General features: G+C 44.8%; 2 protein-coding genes across 3 annotated transcripts in view; one reads left to right on the top strand and one right to left on the bottom strand.

Moving 5' to 3' along the window:
* Window positions 1-15,618, bottom strand: part of HRH1 (histamine receptor H1) — a 70,407-nt gene that overhangs the window by 29,773 nt on the left and 25,016 nt on the right. The gene's annotated exons all lie outside the window — the stretch shown is intronic.
* On the top strand, window positions 9,052-9,595 carry LOC102258622 (cytochrome c oxidase subunit 6A1, mitochondrial). The gene has a single exon (XM_005870058.2). It carries the CDS (start codon window positions 9,073-9,075, stop codon window positions 9,400-9,402), a length of 330 nt encoding a protein of 109 aa, XP_005870120.1. The 5' UTR covers window positions 9,052-9,072; the 3' UTR covers window positions 9,403-9,595.

The following is a 15,618-nucleotide window of genomic DNA, read 5'->3' on the forward strand; positions in this document are numbered from 1 at the left end:
GGGGAGAGCCCAGAGGCTAATACCACAAAGGGTCAGGATGCTAAAAGCTGGAAGGAACCTTAGAAATTATCCAGTTAATTGGTCCCCAAACAAAGGCTCCTTTTCATCTTTCCTGCCATGAAATAACTTCATCCACCACAAAACTACCCTTTTTTCAGGGAAGAATCCACTTTCCCAGCTTTGAATTATTCAAAGGTATCCTATTCTATCAGCCAGTGCCTGCCCAGTGTGAGGGGAGCCATGTGGAGGCAATTCCAGCAGGTAAACCATTTCCTCTCACTTTCTGAAATGTTAACAACAGCCTCTGAGAGCTGGTACAAGGGCTGAGTTAAAAGCCACCATAGGACCACACAAAGGGGAACAGTCTGCTTTTCTTCCCTTTCTTTTCCAAGTTAGGCATGCTTTTTGTGCGCAGCTCAGCAGGCACTTGACAAGGCTGGGATAGGGGGACTTCGTGCCTGGCGGTTCCCCCTCGGGGGGCAGTGACAGCCTTGGAGGCACCTTACGTTTACAGATGCCCCTTTTCTCACAGTCTGAGGCTGTGCTGATTTTTCAGCCTATTTCTTGGGAAGCCCATGGGTAACATTACGTCCTTATGAACTTCTGTAGCAATCTCCCGCCCTGATCCCCACTTTTATGGCAGACCCCAAAGCATCCTGTACTTGGCCACCTCCTCTTGGCGCCTCTCTGAGCCTTTCTCTGCTCCTTCCTTCTCCCCGGCCCACCACCCCAATCTCATCCCCTGCTTTGTTCCAACTGCATAATCACGCCCCATTCTATAATAACCACTGCCCTGTCACACTTGGGTTTCCTCTTTGCCTACACAGGACCTTCCTCTGAGCACCGGCAAACTCATACACAAGCAGCAGGGCCTTCCTTCATGCCCAGGCAACACCAGCCCCTCTCCTGGTGTCACCAGGACTTGTTTCTGTCAGCGCCTCTCAAACTGGAGGTGAGTATCTGCCTCCCCTTCTGCACTGAGGGCTCCTCTGAGAAACATGATATCTTCTGTTTCCCCTAGCCCAGCTCAGACAGGGCTGGAAGGGAGGAAGTGGACCTCTGGATGCCTTTCTCCTGCTGCATCCACTGATGGACTCCCCTAAAAATGTCCACAGCATCTCAGGGCAGGAGCATCTTTCTTGGGAGGGGCCATCAAAGAGGTCTGTTCCTTCCTTAAAACCAAAGGACCTCCACCCTAGGCCCTGAGCATCTCAATGGAAGAAAATGTGTGTCATTCTTTCCTGTGGTATTGCACAGCCCGGCACATAGCAGCCCTGAATATAAAATGCTATCCAGTCATAGTGTTTTTCTGAGCTGGAGATCTAGAGCAATTTTCCCATTTCATAGATGGAGAAGCTGAGCCCCAAGGAAATGACTTACTCATCTGTCAGCCAGGTGGAATGCTTAGGGGAAACACCTCCTCTCTTATGAGTTAGGAAGTAGTGATATTAATATTAAATTACTCATCCTTTGACTTATTCCCCAATAATTTTTCAAGCACCGACTATGTGTACCTACACCAGCAATGTGCAAGGTACAGCCATGTGAATACAGAAATGACCAACACTCAGGCCCTGCTCTCAGAGAGCTCAGCAGCAGCAGGGAGAGAAGAGATACAGAAATGACCAACACTCAGGCCCTGCTCTGCTCTCAGAGAGCTCAGCAGCAGCAGGGAGAGAAGACGCATGCATGGCCATGGAGACACGCACACACGGAGGAATCCAGAGGAGGGAGGGATGGCTTCCTGGTGGGGCCCCTAGGAAGGCTTTGTGAAGAAGTGGCATCCAAGTTGTGCACAAAGGATGTCCCAGGCCCATCAATGCTGAAGCTGGAGCTCACGTCCCTATCCTGCTCTCCACGTGGCCTCAGACTATACTCTCTCTCTCTTCATGGCACAGTGTAATCATTAGGGTGATCTCTGGGCTCACAGTAACAGAAAACCCAACTCACTTGTCCTAAGTCATAAACAATGTATTCTCCCTCTAATAATAAGTCCCAAGTTAGGGCACCTCAAAGACGTCATTTAGGACTCCAGTCCTTTCCATCTTTTGATTTGGCAAGCCTCAGTGCCTGTCAGGAATGTCCTCAAACCAGATCACCTCCTGTTCAAAAGATGGCTGCCATAGACCCGGAGGTCACACATGGACACAACTTATGTTTCTTTCCTAAGATCAAGGACTACTTTTCTAGAAACACCTGGGTCCCAGCCCCACCAACCTCCCTCATGTGTCATGCTCACTACTGAATGATCCATCAGCAATAGGGTTAAATTTCCTGGGATTGGCTGAGCTAAGAATAGTCACCTTCCCTGAGAGGTGGTTACCCAAACAAAATGAGGGTTCTGTTGGCCAGGGAATGGCTGCCAACTGTGACTATTACACATATCAACCAAAATAACTATTTCTAAGGTTCCTTATCTGGGGAACATCTGAAATGAGACCAACAATGGTCTCAACTATGCATCTCTTCAGCCACACACTCTCTCAGATCCATGACAGTGTGTGACAAATATGCCTGGGTCCCTATCATGTTCCATGTTCTGTGCAAGGTACTGGGAGGATTTGGATGGGCCAGAGAGAAACAGCCCTCTACCTAGGAGGGGAACAGAGAGGTAAACAGGCAGTTGCAACAAGGTGTGATGAGTGCTACGTCAGGGGAGCAGGGATACTGGGGATACTGGGGATGCTGGCAGAGTGCTCACTCAGCTCATCTTGCCCAAAACAGGAAGGCTTCCCAGAGGTGATGTAGTCTAAACCACAGCCTGAAAAAGGAGTGGGAGTTATCCATGCAGGCAGAAAATGCAGGCAGAGGGAACAGCATGTGCAAAAGATCAGAGTCGAAAGAGAGTAAGTGTCTCCTGGGACTGGCAGTATGCTTCATGGATACACATAAGACCACCGATTCAAAGAGATTTGCATTTGAATACTGGAGTAACCACTAAGAGGTAGGAAGACTATAGGCAAGCTGCTTACCTTCCAGTGCCTGAATGGTTTTACGTATAAAATAGGGATAATAATAGATATTGCACAGAGTAGGTATCAGGCTCAAATAAGATCCTGTCTATAAAGCTCTCACCACTGTACAAATGGTCAATCATTGCAATTATCTTATTGTGAAGATTGGACCCTACAATGAAAAGATGCAGCAGGAGACATCGAAGGGGGCTGAACTGGCTTCTCCCCGTAGTTCTCTAAGGCAGACAGGCTGGGCTTGTACCACCCAGTATGTGGTCACCAGCTACACATAACTAGTAAGCTCTTGAATGTGGTGGGTCTGAATTGAGATATGCTGTTAAGTGTAAAACATGCATTGGAGTTTGAAGACTTAGTCCCCTGCCCGCAATGTAAAATATTTCATTCATAATATTTTATGTTGACTACATGTTGAATGATAATATTTTGGAAACCTCGAGTTAGATAAAATATATTACTGAAATTAACCACCCTTATTTCCTTTTATTTTTTAAAATGTGGCTACTCTCAGACAGTTGGATATTCCAGTGGGGTCTCCCTGAGAACATTCTCTCTCTACCCTCCATACAGGGCAGGCTGGATGTGCTGGAGAGGTAACCCCCAGGAGCGATGCTCAACCAGCCTCATGAGACCATATTTACAATTACAGTTGTAGCTCGCATATTTCTATTGCAGAGTGCTGGACTAGGCATATTATCCTATTGCAAGTGCAAAGAAATAGAAAGGCTTCTCCCCGTAGTTCTCTAAGGCAGACAGGCTGGGCTTGTACCACCCAGTATGTGGTCACCAGCTACACATAACTAGTAAGCTCTTGAATGTGGTGGGTCCGAATTGAGATATGCTGTAAGTGTAAAACACGAATTGGAGTGTGAAGACTTAGTCCCCTGCCCCCAATGTAAAATATTTCATTCATAATATTTTATGCTGACTACATGTTGAATGATAATATTTTGGAAACCTTGAGTTAGATAAAATATATTATTGAAATTAACCACCCTTATTTCCTTTTACTTTTTAAAATGTGGCTACTCTCAGACAGTTGGATATTCCACGTCTCTCCACCTGAGAACGTTCTCTCTCTACCCGCCATGCAGGGCAGGCTGGATGTGCTGGAGAGGTAACCCCCAGGAGCGATGCTCAACCAGCCTCATGAGACCATATTTACAATTACAGTTGTAGCTCGCATATTTCTATTGCAGAGTGCTGGACTAGGCATATTATCCTATTGCAAGTGCAAAGAAATAGAAATGCAAACCCATTCAATGCCTGCAGTGGGGACCAGGGACACAGGTATCATCACTCATTCCACTCACGCTCCTCTCTGCTCAATCCTCGAACTGCCTGGGAACTCACTTAGCATCGCTAATGTGATGAAGGTGGCACGGCACTCCTCGTGGCCACCCAGCTCTCTTGTTTTTCAATCTGTGGTTTGTCCTTAGATGGGCCTATTTCCTCCCAGTCCCCCAGCTTTCCTTTGCTTAATGAGCCCCATTTCTTGGAACTCTTGACAAGTGGTGCTCTCAATATAAAAGAAGGGAGGGCAGAGGCGTGGAAACAGTTGATGACTATTTGAACTGAGACCTAAAGTACTGGCTCTGCAGCCAGCCCCAGGGTCTGGAGATGACTCCATCTGCCAGGTCCAACGAGACCATGGGTACTTGAGGGCACTAAACAAACATGAAGGGACCCACCCTTCCAGGGCGCAGTGCCTAGGACTCCTTGATGGCTACTACAGTGTCACCACCATCTGTTTGGGGACATCTCTAGCTGGAAGTCTCAGATGCCTGGGACTCAGCCCATCAGAGCTGCCTCATCACCTGTAGCAAACACTGTTGGTGCTCAGCCCATGGCTCCTTGGTCTACTCTCAGACAGCTGGATACTCCAACGGGGGTTATCTATCTGTAAATGTTCTCTCTTTACCCACCATGCAGGGCAGACTGGACGTGCTGGAAAGTTAACCCCCCAGGAGCGATGCTCAACCAGCCTCATGAGACCATTCTCAGACATGACCGAAGTCTGCATTGAGGAGAATGCAAACAAAGTCATCTTTCCCCACAAAAGACTTCTTGTCCCAGGGATTGCATTGTCCTCCTCTCTGATGCTGTGGCATCTGGAAAACTGGGAGTCAACTTTGAATTTTACTTCCATCTCACCTCCCACATTTCAACCATCTTTAAGTGCCGCCCATTCTACCTCCTAAGTGCTCCTCAATTTCATTTTTATAAAACATTCTGCCACCACTCTGGGCCAGGCCACCATCTCCTGTATGGCCAGCCGCTCTGGCCTTCTCTACCTGCTTCAACTTTTGATCTTGGAACTCCAAAACATGCCCAGATCTGCCAAGCCCAGGCCCACATATCCAAATGCCCCCTGGACAATGCCTCTTGGAGGTACACCTCAACCTGTCATTTCCAAGCCTCCTCCTGGGGCACCTGTGTCCTTGACTGGGTTCCTGACCTTATGAGCCACACACTTGTAAAGCATGAAGTCATCCTCAGTAATTCTCCTTCCCCACCATCCCGTTTCTGCCTTGGACATTTCTTATACATCAACCCTCTCCTTTTCTCATGTCACTGCCTTCATTCAGGTGGCCAATGTCTCTTGGCAAGAATATTAAGACTCTCTCCTAACTGGTCTGCCTGCCAATAGTCTTGCCCTCTCTGATCCTTTCTCTATGTTGTTATTAGAAGGATTTTCCTAGGATTCCAATCAGATCATGACACCATCCTATTTAACTCTTCACTGGCTCCCCATGTCCTACAGAATGATTCCATCATCCACATTAAAGACCTTTTACAATTTGGCTTCAGACAACCTCAACTCCCACCTCCCCCCCACCCAGACCCATGCTGTAGCCCACCCACTCCCCTTATCATTTTTACTCTTTTCTGTCTTGGACTCCACAACTATTACGGGTGGGCCTGGGGATGGGGGTCTCCTTCACAAGCTCAGTCAGCCAGGAAGTCCCCACTCTCCTCTTCTCCATCCCAGAGGATGGCACCACCATACACCCACATGTGCAACCCAGAAGCCAAATGTCCAACACACAGCAGCAATTATTATAATAATACAAGATGGGTCTCTCAGCCATTCATATGCTCTTGACATCTGGCGCCTTCATTAAATAAAATTCTGGCAGCAGGGCCCTGACAAAATGGGGATTAGATCAGAGGGAGAGAATGTTTGGAGCATGGGGACTTGGAAAGTGAGGGTTGACCATGGAAGTTGGTCTAGCTGGGACTGAATGGGGAGGGACAATGAGCAAGCAAGGTGGGTGTGCAAAGTGGAGGGGTGTGCAAGAACAAGAAATGTGAGGACTCGGAAGACCAACTGCAGCTCTTAGGACCTCACAGCTTTGCAAAAGGCAGGGCCCAGGGTCTCCATGTCCCCTGTCTATAGATGGCAGAGGCTACAGGTAATGAAGGGGGCATATGACTGAGGGTACTGGGTGGGTGGGGGGCGTAGGTAAGGACCCAGTGGAGAATTAGATAACCAAGGCTTCAGCTAGACAGTAGAATAAATGAATCCAAAACACAAGCAGAGTCAACAGCACCACCTCCTTTTTTCCAGGAGAAGAAACAGGATTAGAGTTGAAAGACTTTCCTGCAATCACCAGCTAGTTAGAGGGAGAGTGGGGAAGGAGCAGTCATGACCTGCCAAGTGTGGTCTTCCCTCCTCAGTCCCTAAGAGCTAACACTTTAGTGTTAGAAACAGTGGGCAGACAGGAGGAAGCCTTGGATGAGCTGTTTGTTTCTCTAAATTAATTCTGTGGATGTATGTCGTGAATCCCCACCCTCCCCTCCACACACAACATAACCACATACTGTAATACTTCTAACAATTATCTCAAACAGCACATGTACAGTAATATCCAGCCGTGACAACTGTGAAGTCATACTTTCCAGAAATGATGACTAAATTGGATTGCACTTCTTTACCTATTTTTTAAATTGAATCCATTGAGCATTGAGGTTATTTTCAGATTAATGTGTATTTTGCAGACAGTACTTTTTGTTCAAAACAAAGTAATTTATAGAGCTTCCTATAATATGAAAGATTTTGTATGGACCCTTTGCCTGTCAATGCCAGACCATGTACCAGGCACCAAGATTAATGAGTTGGCAAAGCAGCCAGGTCCCAGCCTTCAAGAAGCTCACAGTCTAGAAATCTAACACTAAAGAAAGTTATAAATGGAGAGAAATCAAGGGATGTTACAGGCACATAAAAGAGTGTGCTAACCCAAAGCTTCTCAAACTTTAACATGCACACGAGTCACTTGTTAATACACAGATTCCAAATGAGTAGGTCTGAGGCCAGGTCTGAAATTCTTTATTTTTAATAAGCTCCCAGGTTATGCCAATGCTGTGGATCCTTGGGCCACAGTTTGAGTGCCCGATTAGAGTCCTCAGATTCCCCATAATATAATCCAACGGCATCGGAAAGTTGCTTGGTCCCAACAAATGCACATAGATTCCTGGGCTCTGGCAGGGCCACACTAGGTCATGTTCCACCCATTACACTGAGGTGGAGGAAATTTCTAGCCAACCCAGGAGTGGGAAAGTTTTGGGGGTGGGGGTGGAGGTGGGGATGAGGATTGGGGTGGAGGTGGTATCAAGGGACCACATGACAGAAATATCTAAATATGGTCCCAGCTGGAAACACTGTCCAGCCAGCCCCATTCAAAGCTGTTTATGGTTCCCCTCATGTTGGAAGTTTGGGTTTGATTTACAAGGAACTGAGAAGAATATGAATCTTTTCAAAAGGAAAACAACTTTGCAGAAAGCTGTGTGTTCCAAGGAACCATTTGCTACAGTATTTTGCTATTTTTGGTTACAGACTAGAATAGGATTCAGTTTCTGCAAGGTTTCTCTTAAAAAGAAAATGTCTTGAAGGAATGTCAAACTGACCTCTTAAAGGCTCTGTTTGCATGCGTGCTGTTGATGGAGAAACCAATTCTTTTGTCTATAAAAGCAGGATTGGTTCTCTTGTAGGATGTCTTGAGGGTTTGGGGGCAGGGATCACAAAGTGCAGTATGCATATAAATGTTGGTAAGCACAGTGATTCTTCTTTTTTTGTCTCAACAAGAACATTTGTTGTTTTAATGATTGTGCATATACTATAGGCATATTAGGGGGGAAGCACATCAAACTCATAATTTCATGGCTAGTACTGCTAAAATTAAAAAGTAAGTTGACTTAGAAAATTACTAAATAAGTAATAGTACAGTTGGTTTACAAGTAAGACAAAAGTTGTGGAATTTGCAGCACTGCTGAGATGAAAGTTCGTGGGCTTAATGGCATAGAGTCTGGCACCGAGTAGGAGCCCCAATGTGACACCAACATTTAGCAAGTGCCCACGTCGTTACTAACCCTTACAATAAGCAAGGTAGGAATTATCATTCCTGTCTAACAGTTGAAAACACTGAGGCTTGGAGAAAAGAAGACACTTGTCCAAATGCATGCGACTATAAAGTGCCAAAGTTGGTACTTGAATGTAGGTCTGTTTGCCTTTAGTGCCTAGATTGTGTAACTGGACTGCAACACCCTGAACAATAAATCATTCTCTCTCACCTCCAGAAAAAACAAGTGTCCTTCATACAAACGCCTCATAAAGACCCCCAGACTGAGGAATGGCCCATTTTATCTCATGGATGCTGCCCATCTATTTGCATCTGTGCTTGGACAACCCAAGACCAGCTCTTCCTTCCATGTGGCTGGCCCACTACCCTGTACGCAGGAGGCCTCAGGGGTTGGCCTTGGGACAGCATGTGATGGCCAGGGCTCTTCTCACTCCTGGAGTGGTAGGAGTTGAGGCCCAAGTGTGGGCCAGGGAAGGGGACCTTCAGCTCTGGTTTAGTCATGCTCACTCAGGGTCCATATGGGTTTCTGGAGTGACACTCTGCTCCTTGTCCTCTGGGCACTTACATTCCTTCTTGCAACCTGCAGGGCAGGGCTGGGTATTCCTGGGCCCCTGGCTAAATGACACCTTTCTACTAATATCAAGAATGGTGTCCCAAAGGCTCCCCATACTGCACCAGAAAGGCTCCTGGCTTTCTATCACACTCAGTCTAAAGGCTTGTGCTGAGGTCTCGGTAAAAAGATGGCGACTGCGGCTGCGTCTCGGGTTGCTGGGCTGCTGGACCGGTTGCGGCCCCAGCTGGCGCGGCCCATGTCGAGCGGCGCCCACAGCCAGGAAGGCTCAGCTCGCCTGTGGAAGTCCCTCACCTACTTCGTGGCGCTGCCCGGGGTGGCCGTGAGCATGCTGAACGTCTTCCTCAAGTCGCGCCACGGGGAGCACGAGCGGCCCGAGTTCGTCGCCTACCCGCACCTCCGCATCAGGACCAAGCCCTTCCCCTGGGGAGATGGTAACCATACTCTATTCCATAATCCTCATCTGAACCCGCTGCCAACCGGCTATGAAGATGAATAAACAGAACCTGGACCACTACCCAGTGGGGACCACAGCACTGGTTTGGACCATACTCTGCACACGGACCAGAAAAGTGTATGGGACCTTAAGCTGACTTCTTTCCTAATGTAAAATGATGACTATAGAGTACACTGATCTTCCGTCTCTTTGCTTATGGCAGGAGATGGCTTAAATAAATAACTTAGGTTGGTCATGAAAAAAAATAAAATAAAAAATAAAGGCTTGTGCTTCCTACCCATCTCTTCTCCAATTACCTGAATTTTCACTGCCTTCGTGGCCATTTTTCGCAAAGAAGTGTGTGTTTTAAAATGATCATCATAATATCATTTCGTAGTTAACGTCTGTCTCAGAAAAACAACAAATTGTCACTGTCGTGGACCAACAGGTTCCCTGGAGAAGTGCCAAACTATGCCCACTGATGCCAAGTGCCTTGTTGGAGTACTGGCTGATGTCAACTAAGCAGTAACCAAGTCCCAAGAACTATTCTAAGAGCTTTGCATTTGTATGCATTAGTTCACTTGATTCTTCTTGAGCCAATTTTACAGGTAAAGAAACTGAGTCACAGAAGGTTTGAATAGCTGGATTATGAATGCAGAGCCATGCCTTGGACCACTACAAGCTTGAGTGTGTCTCCTGGATACAGAAGGATGACACATTTGTCTGAGAGTAAGGACATCTGGATTGCAGCTACACATGAGCCGTATGACTTTAGACCAACTACTCCACCTCACTGAGAACTTTCTGGCATTTGCAGAATGGGGACAAGGCCTGTTCTGCTCACCCAGAGGGTTTCTGCGAAGGTCAGAAGAGGTAATTGATGTGAAAATATGCAGCTTCTGGTAAACATATACATGAAGGGACAGGAACGAGTAGATAAGTCTGATGCTACTCCTGCCTTCAGGACGCATTTAGGATCTTACAGAAGAAAGGCAAACCAGACATGCATTTTCTCCGCAGACTTCTGCAAATACTTGGGTAAAGTGTTGGAGGCACGGCTGAGAAGGCTTCCAGGAATACGCTGTGTATCTGAAATAGGGGACTTCCCGTCTCTGAGCTTCAGCCTCCTCAACCCTAAAATGAAGGCATCTCAGAGGAGGTCTCTTCTCATTCTAATGTTTTATGACTTTGACCTTGTTTCTGACCTAAAATATTTGTGAAACAGCCAACAGCTTACACCAGGGATTCTTCTTGCTGGTGGGAGCAAATAGCAGGGATGTGTCTACACATGCACAACCAAGTAGTGGTCATAACCACAACAGTGTCTCAAGTGGCATTTCTGTCTCTCTGTAATACCAGCATTCAAATTTGGGATCGTGAGCCCGGATGTCCCTCTTCATCCTGAACTGAGGAATCCCCCCTCGTCTGGTCTCCCCAGCCTCCAACTGTCACCTTGCAAAATTCACTTGCACGTCTAAGCTCCCTTGATCTTGAAACTAGTTTAGGAGAAAAACACCAGCCTTGAAGTCAGATAGACCGGAGGGTGAATCTTGATTGTGCAACTCAATGAGGCAAGACTCTCTGAATGCCTGCTTCTTGTCTGGAAAATGGAGATAAAAATAGCTTTCTCATAGGGTTGTCTCTTAAGATTAAACGGGCTAAAGCAAGTAAACACATAGTAGGCGTTCAATAAATAGTAGCTGCTGTGACTGAGGTTAGGGACTGTATTAGTCAGCATGGGCTAGAATAGATTATACTGTAGAAACAAATTAACCCCCAAACCTCAGAGGCATAACAAAGCAAAGGCTAATTTCTCACTTGGGCTAAATGGCCAGTGCATGTCAGCAGGGGACTTGCTTCCACATAGTCCACCGGGGAACCAGAATAAAGAGGCTTCACCGTCTGAAACATTGTTGATGAACACCACAGCGGAAGAGAGCGCTGGAGGTCTCAACTGGCCAATTAAGTGCTCTGGACCTGACTAGTTTGGACTACTTACTGGCTCTGACTCTCTGCAAGGGGCTGGGAAATGCAGGAGAGCACATGGAATATGAGACGAGTATTGCATACTCTCCATACGCAATAAGGAGCCACATTTTGCTCATGTTTGATTCCCTCACAGTGCTTAGTAGCATGCCAGGTTTATTAGAGAAACCAAGACACAAGTCCAAAAGAAGGCTTCCCTGATGATGCAATAATTTTCTAGCCAAAATGATTCTCTCTTTGGCTTAAATCACTTTAATCAGCTGGTTGTTATTCTCATCCTGCAGTTTATCATTGAAGCAAGTATTTCAGAAGTCTTACAGACAACGTTTGCTTTAAGAAAGTTTGCAAATACCCATTGATTTAAGGCTAAATCCCAGGTCATGTTTAGGCCAGGAGTTCACACTTGAAAGAGGAAGAAAAAAAAGGGACAGGGCAGCCAAAGATAAGAAAGCAACTTGTTTGTGTCTCTTACAATACTTCCATCCCTTCCTGAGACCCACCCCCTGAATCCTTGCGTCACCTGGGGGCAGGTGAGTGGCTCATGGCTATGGAAATTGAAGCAGGAAGACAATATGGCTTCCCCTGGACCCAAGATAAGTCAAGGGTAGACAAATGTTCCTTCTACACTTTTACCTTCTTTCAAAAACCTGGCACAATGCAGAGCCCTTTTCTTGCCCAACATTCATAGAAACGATTGTGGGTCATGACACGTCCAACACATCTACCCAAGCGAATTTTCCTAAGAGCTGCTTGCAGATACCCTCTCCCCTTCCCCTGGCTAGAGAAGGGGGGATCGGGAAAGATTTTTTTTGCCAAAGGAAGGAATTGCCCATCACCATGCTTCCCTCTGGGCTCATGGAAAACACACCACTTTTCTATGGTCATCCCTTTACTCCCTGTGAAGTCATTCAACAAGTATGTAGTGCAGCCTGTGAGCTGGCTGGGAATGTGCAGATGGCTAAGCTGTGAACCCAACTTCCAAGCAGTGGAGGAGGTCAAGTAAGGGGCACTGTGGAGACCTGGCGTGTGCACGCTGCGACCAAGTGGGACAGCTCTGGCCGAGTTTCCTACGTGGGAACACGGGCCCAGAGAAGCAGAGAACACACATTTTTATGTGAAATTTGAGCAGGTCAACCAAATCAAATTCATCTGTTCTCTGGCTTATGCCATGGCCCGTCCATTTGCAACTCCTAAAGGATGTCAAATGATAAGATTTTATGAAACTCTATGATTGCACAATTCTCTTTGGCCTATAGTTTTTCATACGTCAGTCTTTTTTAAAAAAAATGCACTAGCCCTGGTTGGTTGTCTCAGTTGGTTTGGGCATTGTATCATACACCAAAAAGTTGTGGGCTTAATTTCTGGCCAAGGCACATACCTGGCCAGAAATCAAGTTTGCAGGTTCAGATCCCAGTTGGGGCACATACAGGAGGCAACTGAGGAATGTTTCTCTCTACCTTCCTCCCTCTAAAATCAATAAACATATCCTTGGGTGAAGATAAACATAATTTTGTTTTTTAATTGTTGGTATTGTTAATGCTCATCTGAGGATATTTTTCTATTGATTTTTAGAGAGAGTGGAAGGGAGGGAGAGAGACACAGAGAGAGAAACATCAACGTGAGAGAGATACATCAATTGGTTGCCTCCTGCACATGCCCCAACCAGGGCTGAGGACCAGGCCTGCAACTGAGGTATCGAACCCAGGATCCTTCAGTCCATGAGCTGATGCTCTATCCACTGAGCCAAACCGGCTAGTGCAACATGTCTTGTTTTACTCTAATAGGAAAAGTATTGCTGTGAGAAAATAGAAAAAAACATATAAAAAGAAAATTTTAAAAAAGAAAATTTTAAAAAATATATTTTTAATCCTCACCCAAGGATATGTTTTTATTGATTTTAGAGAAAAAGGAGAGAGGAGAGAGAGAAACATCAATGTGGGAGAGGAACATTGATCAGTTGCCTCCCAGATGCGCCCTGACTGGGGATCAAAACTACAACCTCGATATGTGTCCTGACCAATAATCGAACCCGAAACCTTTTGGTGTACGGGGCAATGCTCCAACCAACCAAGACCCACAGCCAGGGCAAAATATTCTTAATTATTATTAATGTCATTCCCCAAAGTTAACATGTTTATATATATTTTGGTATATTTCCTTCCATTCTTTTCTCTATGTATAAATTATATAAATACCATTATATGTGTGTATATTATGTATATGTAACATTATATACATAACATGTGTTAACGTTAACTCTTCTAAAATTAAGATGATTTTGGTTTTGTATTGTCTACTTTTCACTTAACATGACATTATGAGCTTTTTTCCATGTCATTATCTATTCTTCAAAAACATGATTTTTAATAGCTACGTAAAATTCCATCATACAGATTTACCATAATTTATTTAACCTTGAACTTATTGCTGAACATTCGAGGGCATTTCTAATTTTTCAATGTATAAATAGAATTGCAATGCAAATCCTTATACATAAATCTTAGTATGCATGTCTGATTATTTCTTTAGGTGGAATTACAAGGTCAAAAGACATAAATGATTTTAAGGCTGTTGATATATATATCAACACAATCTTACCATAATCTTACCAACACTGGATAATGTCATTTTAATAAACCAAATATTAATTTGATAAAGTTAAACAAATAATATTTCATGATTATCCTAATTTAAGTTACTTATTAAAGTTGGATATTTTCCCCTCAAATGTTTTCTAGCCATTTGCATCTCTTTTCTGATTTGTCTTAAACAACACAACCGTTTTTCTGTATTATATGCAGGAAAGCTATGCATCACATTTTTTTTATAATAGGAAAAATGAGATGAAATCTAATGTCCAACAATGGAGAAATGTTAAGCTAATCAGGAACAAGCAATTGATGGAATAGTTATAATTTGAAGATACAGAGACTTTAGCTTAAACAAGCATCGTACGTGAAGGGTGGGGCTGCATTTTCCTTTTCCTCGGGTTTCCTCTCTGGTTATTAGAAAGTTTCTGATATAATTACAATAAATATCAGAAAAGGGAAACGTGCTTTCTTGGGTGACCCAAGAGATGGAGTGAGTATGTCAGGAGGCAAGGTGTGGCAGTGAAAGAGAGGATAGGCATTGGGGTTGGAAAATTCTGGGATTGAATCCTGATGCTGCCGCTTCCCACACATGAGTCCTCAGGCAGGGGACTTCACTGCTCTGAGTCCCAGTTGCCACCTCTGTGAAATGGGCAGGTAGGAACATCTATGAAGTAGGGAAGTTGGGAGGACTGAACGAGATCATGTTCATGAAAGCATTTCAGACAATGCTTACACATGAGATGCTCAGTGCAGGCTAGCTGTAATCCCTCCCTCACCTCCATATCGCAGATAAAAACACTGAGGTGCAAGGAGAGGAAGTGACCTGTTCCAGGTCACACAGCTGGGCTCTGTTCTAGAACTGCTTTAAACCATTTCCAAAGCTCTGAACAAGAAGTAACTTTCCCCCTCTGGCCTGAGTTGCTTCATCTATGAAATGAATAGACAGAGGGACAGACTGGATGATATCTAGAGGATTATCTGGACTTGAAGTTCTGTGGCTTTAAAGAATGTTCTTATTGCTAACAGCTAACAGCTACCCAGTAAATGCCAGGAATCTTACATACTTCGTGTCTAACCTAAGGAATGCAGCGAATTACAGATGAGGGAACTGGGGCCTCATATATTTGATAAGGGATTAATATCTGGAAAATATAAAGAATTCTTATAAATCAACAATAAAAGACAAATAACCCAATTTAAAACGAGCAAAGACTCAGAATAGACATTTCTCTGAAGAAGATATATGGTCAATAGCATACGGAAAGATGCTCAATATCATAAGCCATCAGGGAAATGCAAATCCTAATCACAATGAGATACTACTTCACACCCACTAGCAAGGCTAAAGTAAAAAAGACAATAACAAGTGTTAGCGAGGATATGGAGAAAGTGGAACCCTCAAACATGCCGAGGAGACTGTAAAATGATACAGCCTCTTTTTGAGGTATTTCCTCAAAAAGTTAAACATGCAGTTACCACATGACACAGAAATTCCATTCCTAAGTACATACATATGCCTAAGAGATACAAAAACGTACGTTTACACAAAATCTTGTTCATAACAAAATCTACACTAATAAAAGACAAAGATGCTAATTGACCATACCTTTGCTATGCCCAAGCCACGCCCACCAGCCAATCAGAGTGACTATATGCAAATTAACCCAACCAAGATGGCGGCTGGCAGCCACGGATCTGGAGA

Source organism: Myotis brandtii, unplaced genomic scaffold (assembly GCF_000412655.1).
Source record: "Myotis brandtii unplaced genomic scaffold, ASM41265v1 scaffold312, whole genome shotgun sequence".
In the NCBI taxonomy this organism is placed as follows: Eukaryota; Metazoa; Chordata; class Mammalia; order Chiroptera; family Vespertilionidae; genus Myotis; species Myotis brandtii.

Excerpts from the sequence above, each read along its gene's own strand:
- LOC102258622 (XM_005870058.2), top strand. The coding sequence starts at position 9,073 with ATGGCGACTGCGGCTGCGTCTCGGGTTGCTGGGCTGCTGGACCGGTTG.